This window comes from Saccopteryx leptura, chromosome 10 (assembly GCF_036850995.1).
Source record: "Saccopteryx leptura isolate mSacLep1 chromosome 10, mSacLep1_pri_phased_curated, whole genome shotgun sequence".
Taxonomy (NCBI): domain Eukaryota; kingdom Metazoa; phylum Chordata; class Mammalia; order Chiroptera; family Emballonuridae; genus Saccopteryx; species Saccopteryx leptura.
This window is the reverse complement of record NC_089512.1, coordinates 57,276,942-57,296,447: the sequence shown is the minus strand read 5'-3', so window position 1 is coordinate 57,296,447 and position 19,506 is coordinate 57,276,942. Positions and strand designations below refer to the sequence as shown.

General features: G+C 37.3%; 1 protein-coding gene across 3 annotated transcripts in view; it reads left to right on the top strand.

The window, feature by feature from the left end:
- The window catches only part of SFMBT1 (Scm like with four mbt domains 1), a 201,930-nt gene that overhangs the window by 112,486 nt on the left and 69,938 nt on the right, over window positions 1–19,506 (top strand). Inside the window, exons 2-4 of one of the 3 annotated variants that reach the window (XM_066350445.1) lie at window positions 2,250–2,403; window positions 8,626–8,672; window positions 11,438–11,532. Coding sequence is in view for 2 of the 3 variants with exons in the window: in XM_066350443.1 (XP_066206540.1) it covers window positions 2,376–2,415; window positions 11,438–11,532 (135 nt within the window). In the remaining variant the exon portion in view is untranslated. Of the gene's footprint in view, window positions 1–2,249; window positions 2,416–8,625; window positions 8,673–11,437; window positions 11,533–19,506 lie in introns of all 3 variants that reach the window. The other 2 variants (XM_066350444.1, XM_066350443.1) reach the window with 2 other exon arrangements.

Below are 19,506 nucleotides of genomic sequence, written 5' to 3'. Positions count from 1 at the left end.
ATGATGCTCACCTTGTGGAGTTGTTGGAAGTATTAAATAGATTAATATGTTTAAGTGTTTAGGACAGGGCTGTATTTCAGCTTAAATCCCATATTTTTCAGGAACTCTGTCAAGACCTCTCAGTTTAGATTATGTCTGCTGTTACATTTCATCTTAACACCCACTGCTTTTTCTTCATAGAACTTTAAGTAATTATTTTAGATTGTTGGCTGAATTTGTCTACCCCCTGTTGAAAACAAGCTTCTTGAAAGCAGGAATGATGTCTCACTTTACCCTTACCCTGTAGAATAGTGAATGGTCATGAGCTGCTGTTTGCTAAATATGGGGAGTTAATGAATTAATAGGGGGAATGGTTAAATTTGAATGATTTGGGATTGGGTTAGAAAAGTAAACTTAGAGAAGAGAGCATATTTAAAGACTTTAAATTTCACTACCAGGTTTCTATTTAGTTCTTATCTGAAAGTGTGGGTTTCAGTGCTTATGTTGTATGAGCTATTGCATGTGATGTAATTGGGGAACTAGTAGTTATCTCAAATGAGATATTTATAATTTTAATAGTTAAGACTTTATGCTTATTATGAAATGTAATTTTAAAATCTGGAGAAGATACCCACTTTACAGATTAAAAAATGACATAATATGGTCTATATAAGATTGAGAGCCTGACCAGGTAGGTGGTGGTGCAGTGGATAAAGTTGGGATGCTGAAGACCCAGGTTTGAAACCCTGAGGTCACTGGCTTGAATTCCAGGGTTGCTGACTTGAGCCCAGGGTTGCTGACTTGAGCCCAAGGTCACTGGCTTGAGCAAGGGGTCATTGGCTCAGCTGCAGCCCTCCCACCCGTCAAGACACATATGAGAAACGATCAATGAACAATTAAAGTGTAGTGACTACAAGTTGATGTTTCTCATCTCTCTCCCTTCCTGTATGTTTGCTTCTCTTTCTCTCTCTCTTGCTTTAAAAAAACAAAAACAAAAAAAGGAACATTAATAGTGATTAGTAGAGCTGGAACTAGCACGTGGGTATTCTACCTGAAACCGTTGCGATTTAGGTAGCTTATACATTTTCTGAAGGTATATTAACATTAGTGTTTAAAATTCTTCCATGAGAATTGTTTACTGGGAGTCTAATACATGCTAAAATCTTTTTGAGAGGTATAGAGTTGCGTGATCCTGTATAATATCACCCGCTACAGCTGTAGCTGTAGCTGTTGAGTACCTATCCCACTCATAGTGTGCTGTATTTTTGCCCTTATGGTTAGTTTACGTCAGTTCCTCTTCCCCCTTCATTTACTTTTTATAACCTATTGGGCACATACAAAGCAATATCTTAGATTGCTTTACATATATGTTAAGCAAGATTAAATAGATTCATCCATGTTGCAGCATGGATGCAACCTTGGAAGCACACTAAATGAAAGAAGGTAGAAACAAAAGACCACATATTGTGTGATTCCGTTTATGTGAAATGTCTAGCAAAGTCAAACTCTCTCGAGATGGAAAGGAGGTTAGTGATTGTCTGAGGCTATGGTCAGAATGGGGAAGAACTCCAAGTAGGAATGAAGTTTCTTTTCAGGGCAATGGAAATATTCTAAAATTGGATTACAGTGGTGTTCCACAACTCTGCAAATTTACTAATAGTTATTGACTTGTACACTTAAAATGGCAAATTTTGATATGTGAATTATGTCCCTTTAGTAAAGTTGTTTTAAAAAAAGAATAAGTGGGTTCTGAGCTTCTTTTGGAGGGTTTCTCTTTTATACGTATAATCGTAGACTAATATGGTGGATACTTTTTGGTTCTCCATAATATTTTAGATAAATGGAATAGAAAACTAAATAAGGTAATATACTATATCCTGAATATTATTTATTAGGTGATAAATAATATTACTTATTAGCATTGAATGGTTAACCCCCCCCCCCCAGGGATTCATTACCAATTAAGAGTTTTTGTGGATAGGAATCACGGTACTAAATATTGTAATCTAAGTTTAATGAATAAGTGATTCATATAGATGTTAAATTCTTGTGGTTTTTTGATATCAAGATCTTGATAGCACAAGCTCTCTACACACACACAGTCTTCAAAAATTAGAAAAGGTGGCAATTTTTTCTCTAATCTCATGTATTCTGCCAGTCTGTTTTTCTTTTCTCTGACCTCTCAGCCCACTGGAGTGCCATGTCTTATGAATGAGTAAACACATTTGGGCTTCAGGCTATTTATGTGTCCTTTTTTTAAATTTTTTTAGCACTTTCATTTGGAACCTTGGATGCTCATTGATGGATGCTTGAGACCTGCAAGTAATCTTCAGATCATAGCAGAATCGTAAGGCCTGTTCCTTGTGTGGGGCAGAGATAGTCCATGCGCTGTGGAAATGAACGGGGAGCAGCAGCTTGAAGCAGGTATTGGTTTTGGTGAGCAGAATGTATTCTTCACAGTGAAGAATTATATTACCTTCCTGTGTTACATTGTCTCACTTGTCTTTTGAACACTAAACAGGAAGCTCTTTGAAGATACGTGTTGTCTTTCCCCGTACCTAGTAGGAAATCTAGCACTAGGACTATGGAGTACTCATAATGTTTGCTGAAAAAGTAAACTTTTATGAACAGATTCCTTTTAAAAAAAAAACAAAATTTTAATCTGATATTTACTTTTGAACTATTTTGAAATAACTATCATATATATTCATAGGAAGTTGCAAAGATAGTACTGACAGGTCCCAGTTTCTACCATTAGTTACATCTCATATAAATTTAGTACAGTGTAAAAACCAGGAAATTCACATATGTATGAAGTGTTTGTAGTTCTATGTCATTTTATCGTATACAGATTCCAGTAACCACCACCCTAGTCAAGATACAGAACTAGCCATCACTAAGACCTCCTCTGTTCTACCCCTTCATACTTCCACCCACCCTCTTTCCCCAACCTTCCCTAACCCCAGGTGACAATTAGTTCCTTTTTATTGTTGAGTAGTATTCCATGGATATACTATAGTTTGGTTAACTATTCATCTATTTTACAGTTTGGTTGCCTCCAGTTTTTCGCTATTACAGATAAAGCTGCTATGAGCAGTAGTATACATAAGATTTTATTTTTCTGGATTACAGTTTTCTGGAAGCACAATTGCTGGATCATATGTAGTAAAGAAATTGCCAGAATACTTTCCAGAGTGGTTGTACCATTATACATTCTCACCAGCAATGTGTGAGAAATCTAGTTTGTTTGTATCCTCACTGCCATTTGGTGTTGTCACTATTTTTTTATTTAAGTCATTCTAATAGGCATGTAATAATGACGGCTTATGCTGGTCTTAATGTCCATTTTTCTAATGGCTAGTAGTGTTTAACATGTGCTTATTTGCCATCCCTATATCCTCTCAGTACTTCCTGTCTTTGGGTCATTTTGTTGTCTGCTTTTTAATCAACAATAACTTTTTTTTTTAACTATTGAGGTTTTTTTAAAAAAAAAACAAAACTTTATTAAGTTTCTTTTTTAAGTTTTTATTTAATTTACTGGGATGACATGGATTAGTGAAATTATACAGGTTTCAGGTGTATAGTTCTATAATACATCATCTGTTTATTGCATTGTGTGGAGGTATTTTTCTTTTTTTTGAGGTATAATTCACATACCATACAATTCACTCTTATAGAGTGTACAGTTCAGTGCTTTTTAGCATATTCACAAAGTTGTGTGACTGTCACTACGATTTCTGAAACATTTCCATCACCGCCCCATTAGTAGTCATTTCTTGAACCACCATTAATCTACTTTCTGTCTCTATGGATTTATTCGTTTTCTTTTTTTTATTTTTATTTATTTATTTATTTATTTTGCATTTTTCTGAAGCTGGAAACGAGAAGGCAGTCAGACAGACTCCTGTATGAGCCCGACCAGGATCCACCAGGCATGCCAACCATGGGGCGTTGCTCTGTTGCATCCAGAGCCATTCTAGCGCCTGAGGCAGAGGCCACAGAGCCATCCTCCGTGCCTGGGCCATCTTTGCTCTAATGGAGCCTTGGCTGCAGGAGGGGAAGAGAGAGACAGAGAGGAAGGAGAAGGGGAAGGGTAGAGAAGCAGATGGGCGCTTCTCCTGTGTGCCCTGGCCGGGAATCAAACCCGGTACTCCTGCATGCCAGGCCGATGCTCTACCACTGAGCCAACCGGCCAGGGCTTATTTTTGTTTTCTTTTGATTAATGTTTATGTGGTATTTCTTCTTCATTCTTGTACGTTCACCCTTCCTCTGTCATTATATTTGAAGTAAGTTTCTTATACCAGCATACAGTCATTTCTAAATTTTTCTGTTTTACATTTAATGTAATTATTGATATGTCAGGGCTCAAGTCTGCTATTTTTGTTCATTTGTTTTCTCTGTTTTTTTCCCCTACCATTCTCTGGGTTACTTGAATATTTTTTCTAGAATTCCATTTAGCTATGTCTATAGTGTTTCTCTTTGTACAGCTTTTCACTGGTTGTGCTGGGTATTACATTATAATGTACATAATTTACTGTAGTCTGCTGGTATCATTTTAGTAGTTTGAGTGACATGCAGAAACTTTACCTACTTTTATATATATATATATACCTTTACCGTCTTCTATTTATAATACAGTTGTCATATATATTTCCTCTAGATATTTTGAGAACCACATCAGATATTAAAATATTTAAGTTTGAAACATAATTTAGAAAACTCAAGAGGAGAAGGAAAATATATTTAAAAATATTTTTACTCTTTTCATTGTCCTTTACTCCTTACTGATTTTCCAAGATTCAAGAGTCCCGTGTTCTGACGTTTTATTTCTATTTATAGAATTTCCTCCTTTAGCCATTTTTTTAGGGTATGTCTACTGGTGATAAAATGTCTTAGTTTTCTTTCATTATGACAATGTCTTGATTTTTCCACTTGTTATTGAGGGACATTTTTGCTGGAGATAGAAAAAGTTCTCTTCTTTCATCTGTTGAAAAATATTGTACCTGTAGCCTCCATGGTTTCTGACTAGAAATGTGCTGTCATTGGAATTCCCACTCCCTGCCTCCCTTAAGATAAGTATCGTTTCTCTTGATGCTTTCAAGACATTTTTATTGTCTTTTGTTTTCAGTGTATATTTGCACATATTTCCTTTGGTTTATCTTGTTTGGGTTTTCTTAGCTTCTTGCCAAATTTGGAAATTTTTCAGCCATTATGTCTTCAAATACTGTTTTAGCTTTGTTTTCTGTCTCTTCTTCTGGGACTCCAGTGACACTAATGTTAGATCTTTTGTTGTTCACAACTCCATGAGGCTCTTTTCATTTTTTCTTTTTTAATTGTTTTCTGCCTGTTGTTTAGAGTGGGTAATTTTCTTGCTCTGTCTTTAATCTTGGTGCCCCCCCCTCATTCTCCTCATTCTGCTGTGGAGTGTATCCATGGAGTTTTCTTTTGGTTATTATATTTTCAGTTCAGAAATTTCCATTTTGAGCTGAGGAGGAGTAAGGAAAGGGAGTAGTTCCAACCCAAAATGCAACAACCTCACTGTTCTAACTGTAATTCAGTAACTCATCTTGAGTAGATGCTTTTCAGATTGTTCTGTGTTTTCAGTTAATTTCAGAACTTTGAAATGGTTAATTTTTATTACTTAGTATTTTTTGCTGCTTTTCTGGGAAAGTGGGTTCACTGAGGTACTCACTTTGCCATTTAGCAAGTTGATTTGTTTTCTTTTGTTTTTTGTCTGTTTGTTTTAAATGAAAGGAAGGGTGATAGAGAGATAGAATCCCGCATGGGCCCCCAACTGGGATTCACTCAGCAACACCCGTCTGGGGCTGATGCTTGAATCAACAGAGCTATCCTCAGCATCCCGGGCCGATCCTCCAACTAGTTGACCTATTGGCTGTGAGAGGGGAAGAAATAGAGAAGGGGGAGAGGGAGAGGAAGAGAAGCAGATGGTCATTTCTGTTTCTTTTTTTTTTTTTTTTTGACAGAGACAGAGAGAGAGTTAGAGAGAGAGGGACAGATAGGGACAGACAGGAAGGGAGAGAGATGAGAAATATCAGTTCTTCGTTATAGCTCCTTAGTTCAGTGATTGCTTTCTTATATGTGCCTTAACTGGGGGGCTACTGCAGAGTGAGTGACCCCTTGCTCAAGCCAGTGTCCTTGGGCTCAAGCCAGCAACCATGAGCTCATGTCTATGATTCCACACTTAAGCCAGCAAACCCTTGCTCAAGCTGGTGAGCCCGTACTCAAGCCGGCGACCTCAGGGATTTGAACCTGGGTCCTCTGCGTCCCAGTCCAATGTTCTATCCACTGCACCACTGCCTGGTCAGGCCAGATGTTCGTTTCTCATTTGTGCCCTGACAGGGGATCAAACCTGGGATGTCCGCATGCTGGGTCAAAGCTCTATCCGCTAAGCCAACCGGCCAGGGCCTTGTTTTCTTGTTTTAAATATGGGGGGGGGGGGAATATATATATATATACACACACACACACACACACATATGTGTAGTGTAAATAAAATGAGTTTGAATCCATTGCTGTTATTCATGTGATACTTGCCCCATTCTACAGCAGTGAGTCTTTCACATTTGTTCCTGTGTTTTTTTGCTGTAACGTCATGTATCTTTTATAGTCCTAGCTTTGTGGCATAGTAAGGTTTCTAGGTATATAAATTTACAATCTGAAAAAAGAAAAAATTTACAATCTGTCATATCTCTAAGGAGCTTTTTTTTAAAGGTATACACCATATTTAGAACCCACAGTCTAGTGCTAGGATGCTCATTGATACTATGTTGTCATATCTTCTAGGTCTTATCTCCTGCACATAGCTAGAAAATGCACATCTTTGTTTTTTTGTTTTTTGTTTTGAGAGAGAGGGACAGACGGGAAGACAGGAAGGGAGAGAGATGAGAAGCATCAGTTCTTTGTTGCAACACCCTAATTGTTCACTGATTGCTTCTCATATGTGCCTTGACTGGGGGGCTCCAGCCGAGCCAGTGACTCCTTGCTCAAGCCAGCGACATTGGGCTTCAAGATAGCGACTCCGTGATCAAGCTGGTTAGTCTGTGCTCAAACTTGATGAGCCCGCGTTCAAGCCAGCAACCTTGGGGTTTCAAACGTGGATCCTCTGCATCCCAGGCCAATGCTCTATCCATTGCACCAGTGCCTGGTCAGGCAAAATGTGCATCTTTTGAAGAAAAAAGAAAATCAGATGGCCTCATCTGCTTTGTACAATTTTTATTTAAAATTATAGGGTTTGGGCCTGACCTGTGGTGGCGCAGTGGATAGAGCGTCGACCTGGAAATGCTGAGGTCGCTGGTTCGAAATCCTGGGCTTGCCTGGTCAAGGCACATATGGGAGTTGATGCTTCCTGCTCCTCCCCCCCTTCTCTCTCTGTCTCTCTCCTCTCTCTGTATCTGTCTCTCTCTCCTTTCTAAAATGAATAAATAAAATAAAATAAAATAAAAAGAACTTTAAAAAATAAATAAAATTATAGGGTTTTTGTGTCTTGGATTTTATGCTTGTGTTTGTTCTTTTAGAAATGTGCTGTTTCATAATGATAATATCATATTTGTTTTTTACCCAATAATATTTCTATAATTTTTTCAAAATGATAATACTGCCTGACTTGTGTGATGCAGTGGATAGAGCATCTACCTGGGATGCTAAAGTCCCAGGTTCAAAACCCCAAGTTTGCCGGCTTCAGCACTGGCTTATTTGGCTTGAGCGCAGGCTCACCAGCTTCAGTGTGGGTTGCCGGCTTAAGTGTGGGATCATCGACATGATCCCATGGTTGCTGGCTTGAGCCCAAGGTAGCTGGCTTGAGCAAGGGGTCACTGACTCATCCAGAGTCCCGTGGTCAAGGCATGTTATGAGAAGCAATCAATGAACAACTAAAGTGCAGCAACTACAAGTTTATTCTTCTCATCTCTCTTTCTTCCTGTCTCTCTCATGCATGCACTAAAAATAAAGTACCAGCATTCCAAATATTAATAAGGTTACAGTGTAGTTTAAGAGTTTTTGTCTTTAAATATATATATTCCATTAGGTTTTACAGTCAGAATATTCTATTTTAATATGACTTACAGGAATCTTGGGGTTTTTTATGCTTTGCTGCCAACACTTAGGTGTTCTGTTTCAAATCATTTTCAATTTTAGAAGTTTTTTGACTTAAATATGCTTCTCAAATTATATAAAGTATCTACATAGTTATCAGGTGAAAATTTTATAACATTTCTACTTTCAACCTGATACTATTCATTCTTTTTCTTCTCCATATACTAACTAGTGTTGTTATTTATTTCTACTGTTTACTTAAAAATATAAATAATAAAGATATATATGTAAATATGTGTGAGTATATACATATATATTATTTCCATACTTCTCTCACCTTATACAGAAGTAGAGATACAACAAAAACTGCTTTGTAGTTTGCATTTTCATTTAATATATTCTAAAGATTATCCCACATCAGTAAATAGAAATTGTTCTCATTCCTTTTTATCACTGTATAGTACTGGATATATAAACCATAGATTATTCAGCCAGTTCCTTATTGGTGGACGTTGGGTTGTTTCCAGTCTTGGTTTTACAAATAGTGCTGCAATGAATAGCTTTTGTACATATGTCTTTTTATATTTTTGCCAGCATATCTTTGGAATAGATTCCTAGAAGTGGGATTGCTGGATCAAAAGGTAAATACATCTATCATTTTGCTAGATATTGCCAAGTTTTCTTTCATCAGGGTTGTGTCATTTTGCTTTTACCTGCTTAACTATAGCTTACCATTGAAGTATGTTGTCAAACTTGAACATTTTTTCCAATGTGATATTTCAGTGTAGTTTTAGTTTGTATTTCTCCTAAAATGAGTAAATTTGCATATCTTTCCATATGTTTACGGACCTTTGCATTTCTTTTTGATAACATCTCTTTTCCTGTATTTTGTTCATTTTTCTGTCAGATCATTAATCTTGTTTCTTCTCAGTTTTTCTCAATTGTAAAGTAGTTTTTAATGTATGAGAGTTTTTAGTTCCTTAATTCATTATTTTTATTGATGTTCTTTATTTTTACTTTCAAATTAGCACGCTGTTTCAGGGACTAGGGTCCTTGCTAAGGACTATGAATGTCCAGCCCTATTACGTTTTAGTAATGGAAATTGACTTTCTACTGGCCTATACTTCTAGGATGCTTCCATTGTAGTCTTTGTTTGTTTGTCTAATATTTGTTTCCATTTTTTATTGTGATAAAATATCTAGAATCTATATCATTTTAACCTAAAAAGAAACTGTACTGTTCAATGGCATTAAGAACATTGATATTATTGTGCAAGCATTACCACAGTCCATCCCCAGACCTTTTTTCATTTTCTCAAACCAAAGCTCTACAACCATTGAACACTAACTCCCCATTTACCTCTCCCCACAGTTCTTGGAAACCACCATTCTTCTTTCTGTCTCTGAATGTGATTCCTCGGGCTGTCTCTACCTTTTGGCTATTGTGAATATTGCTGCTATGAACATTTGTGTACAAATATCTGTTTAAGTCTCTGCTTTCAGTTCTTTTGGGTCTCTACCCATAAGAGGAATTGGTGGATCATATGGTAATTGTATTTTTAATTGAGAAACCACCTCATAGTTTTCCACAGTGACTATACTATTTTCCATTCCCAGACCAGTAGTGCACAAAGATTCCAATTTCTCACATCTTTGCCAACATTTATTTTCTGGTTTTTAATTTTTTATTATAGCCATCCCGTGGGTGTGAGGTGGTATCTCATTATGGTTTTGATTTGCATTTCCCTAATGATGTCAAACACATTTTCATGTGTTGTTTCCATTTTTAAAAAAGAATAAAACACAACACCTCTTTTGTACTGCTCTTTTAATCCTGTTTTCTCCTTTCCATTCCCAAAGGTAGCGCTGTTGAAATTGATGTATTTTCTTTCCATCCTTGTTTTTATACTCTTACTAATATGCATGATTTATAATCATTATACTTCAGAGTTTTGTTTTGAACCTAAATTGTGTCTTCTTGTGTTTTTCATTTGCTTCTGCCATTTTTACTTGCTGTGGTTTTTTTGAGATTTAGCTATGTCAAAATGAATTCATTTATTTAAACTATTGTATAGTAGTACTCCATTGTAGGATTGCCATAGTTTATCTCTTTTGTTGATTGCTTCTGTCTGTTGCTGTTTACAGTGCTGTAGTTACCATACTTGTATTTGCCTCTTTGTGTTTGTGTGCAGCACAGGCTCCCGTAGGGTGTACTCATTCAACAACTGTTTGTTGCAAACTTGCTAGTGCCAGGCATTATTTTGGACAGTAGGGGAATACATCAGTGTGTAAAATCCTGCTCTTAGAGAGCTTATGTGAATTGTGATTACATTGGATTATGGAATGTTTGACTTTGCTTACTCAACAAATACTTATTGAGTCTCTACTGTGACAGAGATATAGGAGTGACCCAAACAAAGTTCCTGTCTTCATAGACTTTATGATCTAATGAGGAAGATAAGAAGACATAGAGTACAGCCAAATAGGAATGAATTTCTTGAAGATAAGAAAGCAGAGGCTGGGGTGTTCTACTATGGAATGCCTTTTTTGAACAAGTGACAGTTGTATAGAGGTTTGAGTGCAATGAAGATGTGAATGATACTGGAGAATCGGTCGTTGAGCTGAAGAAATGGCAAATACAGAGGCTTTGAGGAAAGACATGACTAGCAAAAAATGAGAATAAACTCAGTGTCACTTGAGTGCAGTGAGCAAATAAGGTTGTTTGGAAATAGAGTGGCAGTGTAGGTAGCAGGAGGATCAAATCATGTAGGATCTTTGCAGACTCTCAAGAATTTTAGATTTTACCATAAATGTGATTAAAGGGTAAATAATGTCATAGTTAGGCCTAGGACTAGAGAGAGACCAATAGGAAAGGTAGGAGGTGATTAGAATTGGGATATATTTTAAAGTGGTACCTAGAGAATTTTCTGATGTTTGGATGTAAGATGTAAAAACAAAGGGAGGAAAGAAGGATAATCACATTTTTTTTGGATTGAGTCAAAATACTGACTGTTGGTATGTTTTACTCAGTTGTAGAGTACTAAGGAAGAAATCTGAAAATTCAAGTTTGAAATGCCTACCTATTTGGTATCTCAAATATTTGGCATTAGATATTAAATACAATCCAAAGTGGTTGTAATAGTTATACTCTCACCAGCTTTACATGGTCCTTTTGGGTGAATTCCATGGATCTCAACAGGAGAAAGCATGTCATGCTTCTATGCTGTTGAGATTTATTAACAATCAATGCACCAAGGGAACCTACCATAAAACCAATTAACTTGTGAAGTAAATTGTGACCAAATTGTAAATTAGGTTTATTACTAAGTTTATGTTTTAATACCTTGAGTTTTCTTTAATTGGCATTCACCTGTTTTTGTTTTGTTTTATTTTGTTTTTAATTCCAGATGCTGGATCCGGTTTGGAAGAAGTGGAACTCAGCTGGGAAGATTATCTAGAAGAGACAGGGTCCACAGCTGTTCCCTACTGGTCTTTTAAACATGTGAGCAGTAACTCTATTGCTTTACTCAGGTGTAGTCAACCTTTTTATACCTACTGCCCACTTTTGTATCTCTGTTAGTAGTAAAATTTTCTAACCGCCCACTGGTTCCACAGTAATGGTGATTTATAAAGTAGGGAAGTAACTTAACTTTATAAAATTTATAAAGCAGAGTTACAGCAAGTTAAAGCATATAATAATAATTACTTACCAAGTACTTTATGTCAGATTCTCACTAAGTTTGGCAGAATAAATCTTTATAAAACAACTCACTATAGTTAAATCTATCTTTTTATTTATACTTTGGTTGCTCTGCTACCACTTACCATGAAAGCTGGAATGCCCACTAGTGGGTGGTAGGGACCAGGTTGACTACCACTGGCTTTACTGTTAAATCTGTTTCCTCTGATTCTCTGTACCATAATTAGAGAGTTTTGGAGTTATTTTAAATTGAGACACTTGAAAGAACTTGAATGCTCTTTCCTTTTCTCTCCCCCTGCTACCATCATTAGGAAAACTTGGCATACTCTTAAAATTATTTTTGGCTTTGTGTATTTTATGCCACTTAATGCAGGAATTATCTTTTTGACTGTCATGAATATTCCTTTTTTTAAAAAAAAATCTTACAAATTGAAGAAAATGGTTTATTTTCTTGTACTTTACATATAACATTTTATGACTATTGGTTTGCTCAATGAAAGTAATTTCAATAATGTTTGCTTTCTATCATATTGAACATAAACATGAGTAATATCATACATGAGTCAACATTAGTGGCCTGTGCAGCATAGTTTTATAATGTAACAGCCCAGTTTAATGTTTTATCAATGGACAACATATTTGCCTGTGTAATGCCTTTAGAATGTGAGAAAATACTCCAAATTTTTATTAATAATTAATATTTAGGCCTAATGTTTTAAAACCCTGATTACCCTTCATTCCCTTTTCTTTTTAAGTGAGAGAAGGGGAGATAGAGAGATAGACTCCCACATGCTTCCCAACTGGGAGCCACCTGGCAACCCCCTTCTGGGGCCGATGCTCAAACCAACCAAGCTATCCTCAGCACCTGGGGTCTACACTCAGACCAGTTGAGTCACTGACTGAGAGAGAATGGATGGAGGGAGGGGAAGAGTAGCAGCTAATCACTTCTCATGTGTTCCCTGACCAGGGATCGAACCTGGAATATTCCCATGCTAGATGGACGCTCTATCCACTGTGCTATTTGGCCAGGGCCCTTCACTCCCTCTTAAAAGACACAATATTATTGATTCTAAAACTACTTATTTCATGTTTGTCTTAGTCTGCTCGGGAGGCCATAACAAAATAACACTGGGTGGCTTAAGCAACAGAAGTTTATTTTCTCACAGTTCTGGAGATTAGAAGTCTGAAATTAGGGTGTCAGCATTGTCATTTTCTGCAAGACTCTCTTTCTAGTTTGCAGACTATCACTTCTTGCTGTGTTCTCACATGGTGGAATGTGAGGGTGCAGGCTCTCTGGTGTCTCTTCTTATAAGGATACTAATCCTATTGGGTCAGGGTTCCAGTCTTATGGCCTCACTTAATCTTTACTACCTTCTAAAGGTTCTATCTCCCAAATATCAATATAAGTGGTACCTTGAGATACAAACAGACCAACATACAAATTTTTTTTAAAGATACGAGCTGCGACTCGGTCCGTATTTTTGTTCGAGATCCGAGCAGAATTCTGAGATACAAGTCGTGATTCTGGAAGCTGCCTCTAGTTGGTGTGTTGGTGCATGGGTCCAGTATCGACAGTTTGATATATGAGTTAACTGACTGATAAGCTTGGTTACAGAACGAATTAAATTCATATCTCAAGGTACCACTGTATTGGGAGCTAGGATTTGAACATATGAATTTTGGTGGAAGGCAGTTTCATCTATAGCAGCAGTTCCCACAGGTTGAGAACCTCTGGTCTATAGAAATGTTCAACAAGACATAGTTCCTTTGTTCTAGGCTTTGCAAAGATACTCAGTATAATCTATGATTTTGTGAAGCTGGACTGCTATTTTCAGTTTGTTCTTGTGTAAACTCTGTCATAATAGTTTTCCTTTTTGATTATTATTTTTTTTTAATAAATTTTTATTTTAATGGGGTGACATCAATAAATCGGTACATACATTCAAAGAAAACATTTCCAGGTTATCTTGTCATTTAGTTCTGTTGCATACCCATCACCCGAAGAGAGATCATCCTCCGCCACCCTCCATCCAGTTCTCTCTGTACCCCTCCCCCTCCCCCTCTCCCTCCTTCCCTCCCCCCACCCCCCCATAGCCACCACACTCCTATCCATGCCTCTTAGTCTCGCTTTTATGTCCCACCAATGTATGGAATCCTGCAGTTCCTGTTTTTTTCTGATTCGCTTATTTCACCCCGCACAATGCTACCAAGACTCCACCATTCCTCTATAAGTGATCCAATGTCACCATTTCTCCTAGCTGAATAATATACCATGGTGTATATGTGCCCCATCTTCTTCATCCAGTCCTCTATTTTTTTTACAGTGATTAAAAGCCTTTAAGCAAACTCTTGGCCAATACAGCAAGAATCCCTAAAAGAGTAGTGTCCTTAACATGTTCCCCAAGTCCAAGTTGACCCCATCACCATGCCAAATCCCTGAAAAATGCAACCCAACCACAGTTCAGTCTGTTAGGAGCTGCCACAGGGAGCAGGAGTCCAGGAAAGTTCCCCACAGGAAAAGTCCGCATGGCACTGGAATTGTTGTCACCATTCTATACTTTGCAGCTCATGTCCAAGTCCCAGTGACTGCTGCTTCTAGCTGGTAATGATTCAGGTAGACTGGAAAAAGCCATTTGCAGCATGCGTGGATATGAAGCTTCTGTTCTCCTCTGCCTGGAGAGTTGAGACCAGGTTGCTTTTTCCTGGAGCTCTGTGACTGTGGCCTGGTAAAGAGAACCTTGGGATACACTAAGCTGGGTGGCAAAGGTAAATTCATAATACAAGTTGGCAAAAGGAGGAAAGAGAGCTCTAAATTAGGAGTAGGTCCCAACCTGAAATATGAGTGGGGCATTGAGGTAGGAGGGATAAAGGAAACACTATATATTAAGCAAAGCAGCAGAAAATAGGACTATCAACACCCACAACAGAGATCTTTGAGGGAAGAATAAAAAACCTGACTATTCAGGCAAAACATAGTTAAGTGGCCCTTGTGCGAATGAGATCAGTTTACCTGCTTCTTGGAAGAAATACCCTAGGCTCGTCCACAGTGTCGTAGATGGGGCCAACGGCCCTGGGCACCTTCAGCCTTCAGTGGCAAACCCCAGCTTTCTGGGCAAGGTTAGGTCATAGGTGGCTGAAGCAGGACTGGAAGAGACTGAACCCTCCCTTAGAGGAGCGAGGGGGAAGCCCACCTTCCAGTGTCCCTGTTTCCTCGCAGCAGAGGCGTGTAAGCCTGGCAGGCTTTAGCTCAATGACCTTCCTTTCCACTACTGAAGCAGGACCCAGATGGCATCCTATGAGACCCCTTTGCCTTTTTGATTATTTCTTAGTTCATTTTGTCTCTTAAGTTGAAGTGAGAATTATATATTTTAGGTAAAATTTTTATTTTGTGTTGCATTGGCTAATCTTTTGTAATTGTTTTCAATATTGTTTTAACATGGGAAGTCTTTAGTGACTTTATAATACCTTTGAATTCTTGTTTTTAATGTTATTGCCAATCTGATATGTATTTACAAAAGCTTACTTATTTATACTAAAATGAAATAAAAAGAATGAAAGACAAATTTCCTGATCAAAATTCTTGTCTAAAAAAGTGTCACTTTAAAGAAACCAGTTCCCCCTTCTCCTCTTTGAATGACAAAACAACAAAATAAAAAATAAATGTGTACATATTCTGTTACTGTCAAATGTATTGACAATAGGGAATATTGTAAACCTGAATCAGAATATGATAAAGGGCTGCCAAATATATTGAAAGCCAAACATGGGTGTAGGAAAATGCTGAGAAGGGATGCCTTTGCCTAGCAGATTGGAGGCAAAGCTGACATAGCTCAGAACTTGAGAATAATGGATGGATGTGGAAGCCACTGGCAAGGGTTTTATAGAACCCAGTTTAGAATAAAGGTGGGAGGAAAGACAGGGCTTAAGAAGAAATTAGAGATAAATCACATTTGTAAGGAAGATAGGTCTAAGATAGTGAAAAAGCCTTCCTCAAGGTACATGTCTGGTAGACAGAACAGCACCCCCTGTGGGGAAGGCACTAAGCTTTACCTAGGTCTTCTACAACCAAGGCTTCAAGCTGCTAGACGAAGGGATGCAAACCCTATTAATCCAAGAATACAGGTGAATATCCTTTGTAGCCTGCGGCTAGAACAGAAGGAATAAAAGCTCTCTGTCCCTGGGAGAAGGGTAGAAATGCGTGCTGGAGCATTAAGGTCCTCCACAGTTGGGAGAGGGGTAAGATGTCTGAGAAGTTCTCACCCTCAGGACCCAAGGACTCAAAACCTAAGACTGAAGCTAAATCTCAGAGAATGCACCTTTCAGCCTGTCCCCAACCACCAGTTAGAAAATGTTAGGTAGCAGAGGTTTATTTGTGGGGGAAGAGGCAAGAGTATGGAGAGAGATGGTCTGTGAGATTCAGTCACAAAGAGAAGACCTAAGTCTGAAGGTGAAACAGCAAATAGGGAAAAAACCTTCTGGCAAATGAGCCTATACCCTAAATACTAGAAAATTCTAATCGAATTGGAAGCCGATGGTACTCTGGCTTCCAACAATAACAAAACCCAAATCCGATTCCACTCTTAATTAGATTGACTTAACTTTCTCCTTCAGACTTAAGGCATAAGAAGAAACATACCCATTCCCAGGCATAAATATTATTTGCCTTGGTCTTGACTGTTTTTACACAGGATATCTGGCTTTCAGCTAAAAATTATGGTACACATAAATAAGCAAGGGAAAAACAGCAAACTGTCAAGAGACAAAGCAATCAACAAAACCAGACTCATATACTCCAGCTGTTGGAACTGTCTGAGAATTTTAAATAACCATGGTCAATATAATAAAGGCTTTAGCAGAGTAGGAGGATAACATGCATGAAGAGAAAAGGGACATCAGAGAGATGGAAACTATTAGAAAGAATCAAATGGGAATAATAGAAATGAAAAACATGATAAAGGAAATGATGAATGACTTTGAAAGTAAACATGACACAGTTGAGGAAAGAATCCGTATACTTGAAGATAAGTTAGTAGAAATTACCAGAGTGAAATCCAAGGAGAAATAAGAGTGGGGAAAAAACCAGACCAGAACCCCAAACAGCTGTGGACAATGTAAAAAATGTCTAGTATATGTGTAGTTGGAACCTCAGAAAAAGAAAGTGAAAAAGAGATATTTGAAGAGAAAATGGCAGATAATTTTTGAAAGGAAAGAGATTTCACATCAAAGATTGAAGAGACTCAGGAAATGCAAAATGGGATAAATAGTAAACAACAAATAAAACCCATCTAGGCATATTATATTCAAACTACCGAAAACCAGATAGAAAAAATATTTAAGGCTGCCAGAGGTGGGAAAAAGACACATTATATAGAGAAGAACAAATATAACAATTATAGCAATTTTTTTCCAGAAACTATCCAAACCAGAAGACAATGGAGTAAGATCGTTAGTATTGAAAGAAAGAAACCTGTCAATCCAGAATTCTATACCCAGCAGAAACTTATTCTAAATGTAAAAGAAATAACGACTTTTTCAGGAAAACAAAAATTGAGAGAATTCATTAAGGCAGAAGTAAGGAATTTGATAAAAAGGCAGAAACTTAGATCTATACAAAGAAATAAAGAACAGTGGAAATGGCATAAATGTAAGTAGATATGAATTTCATTTCTTAATATTTTTCAAAGGAAGAGTGAGAGAGAGAGAAAGGAAGAAAGAGAAAAGGTAAGAAGCTTCCACTTGTAGTTGCTTTCACTTGAGTTATACTTTGAGCTTCTTGTATGTGCCTTGACCAGGGCTGTGCCAGTGTGCCCTTGCTCAAGCCAGCAGCCTTGGGCTTTTCATGCCAGTGACCTTTGAGCTCAAGCTGGCAAGCTTTGGGATTGTGTGGATGATACCCCTGCTCAAGCCAGCAGCCCCATGCTGATGAGCCCATGCTCAGTGCCAGCAACCTCAGGATTTCAAACCAGCGATCTCAGCTTTATCCACTTCTCCGCCACCAGTCAGGCTCATTTCTTTTTTGTAATATGTCTAAAAGATAACTGAAACAACAATGGTAGCAATATATTGTATATTTATAACATACATAACTACAATAGCACAAAGGTTGGGAGAGAGGATTTGTAAGCATATGGTTAGAAGATTTTTTGCAACATATAAAGTGATATATGTATATAAATTTCTTATTTTTATTTTTAAAATATTTTTATTGATTGATTTTAGAAAGAGAGGGGGAGCAGGAATCATCAACGCATAGTAGTTGCTTCTTGTATATGCCTTGACGGGGCAAGCCCAAGGTTTTGAACCAGTGACCTCGGCATTCCAGGTCTACACTTTATATCCAGTACACCACCAAAAGTCAGCCAGTATAATATTATTTGTAAGTAAACCTCAATTGATTAAAAATATATATTGAAAACAACTCAGCAACATTAAATTTAAAATACAATTATTGTGTTAAAATATATATAAAAGTTAGCATTGAACAATTCAATAGCATTAAGTAATTTCTCACTGTTTTATAACCACTAATATTATTTCCAGAGCGTTTCATCATCTCAGACAGAAACCCTGTTGTACCCATTAAACAACTCCCCATTTTCTCGTCTCCCTAACCCCCAGTAACCTCTATTATATTTTCTGTCTTTATAAATTTACCTATGTAACCTAAAGGGAATCATATAATATTTGTCCCTTTTATGTCTCTCATGTAATTATACAGTTGACCCTTGAACAGTGCTCCTTGTGCAGTTGAAAATCCATATATACAATAAATTTTGACTCCCTAAAAACTAAATTACTAATAACCTACTTTTGACCAGAAGCCCTACAGATAACGTATGCTGTTGATTAACACATATTTTGTATATGTATTATATACTGAAGTCTTAAAATAAATTAGAGAAAATCTTAAGAAAGAGAAAATACATTTATAATATTTATTGAAAAAATTTTTGTGTATGAGTGGACTTATACAGCTCAAACCTGTGTTGTTTAAGGGTCAATTGTAATTCTTTTTTAGTTTTTGTTGTTGTTAGCTAGAGAGAAAGAGACAGATAGGGACAGACAGGAAGGGAGAGAGATGAGAAGCGTCAATTCTTTGTTGTAGCACCTTAGTTGTTCATTGATTACTTTCTCATATTGCCTTGACCGGGAACTCCAGATGAGCCAGCAACCTTGGGCTCAGTCAGCGACCTTAGGCTTCAAGCCAGTGACCCTGCGCTTAAGCTGGTGGACCTGTGCTCAAGCCAGATGAGCCTGTACTTGACGGCGACCTCAGGGTTCTGAATCTGGGTCCTCTGCATCCTGGGCCAACACTCGATCCACTGCTTCACTGCCTGGTTTTTTAATGGTTGCCCTTCAGTTTACAAAATACAACTAATTCAACTCCTTTCAAGTAACACTATACCACTTCAAGGGTTGTGCCTGTACCTAGAGTATTTCCAATTACTCCCTCCTGTCTCTTAAAACATTACTGCCACTCATGTCTCTTATGGATAAGCTATTATCACCAAATACTTTGTTGCTATTATTATTATTTTGAACAAATTGTTGTCTGTTAGGTGAATTAAGAATAAGAAACATTAGATTTGATTTTATTTTCATTTATTCCTTTAGTAACACCCTTTATTACACCTGAGTTTCTGGTATAATTTTCCTTATTTCTGAAGAATTTATTTAGAATTTCTTGTAAGACAGATCTACCAGCAGAAAAATTCCTCAATCTTTATGTGTCTGGGAATGTCTGTTGATTTTGCTGGATGCAGGATTTTAGGTTGG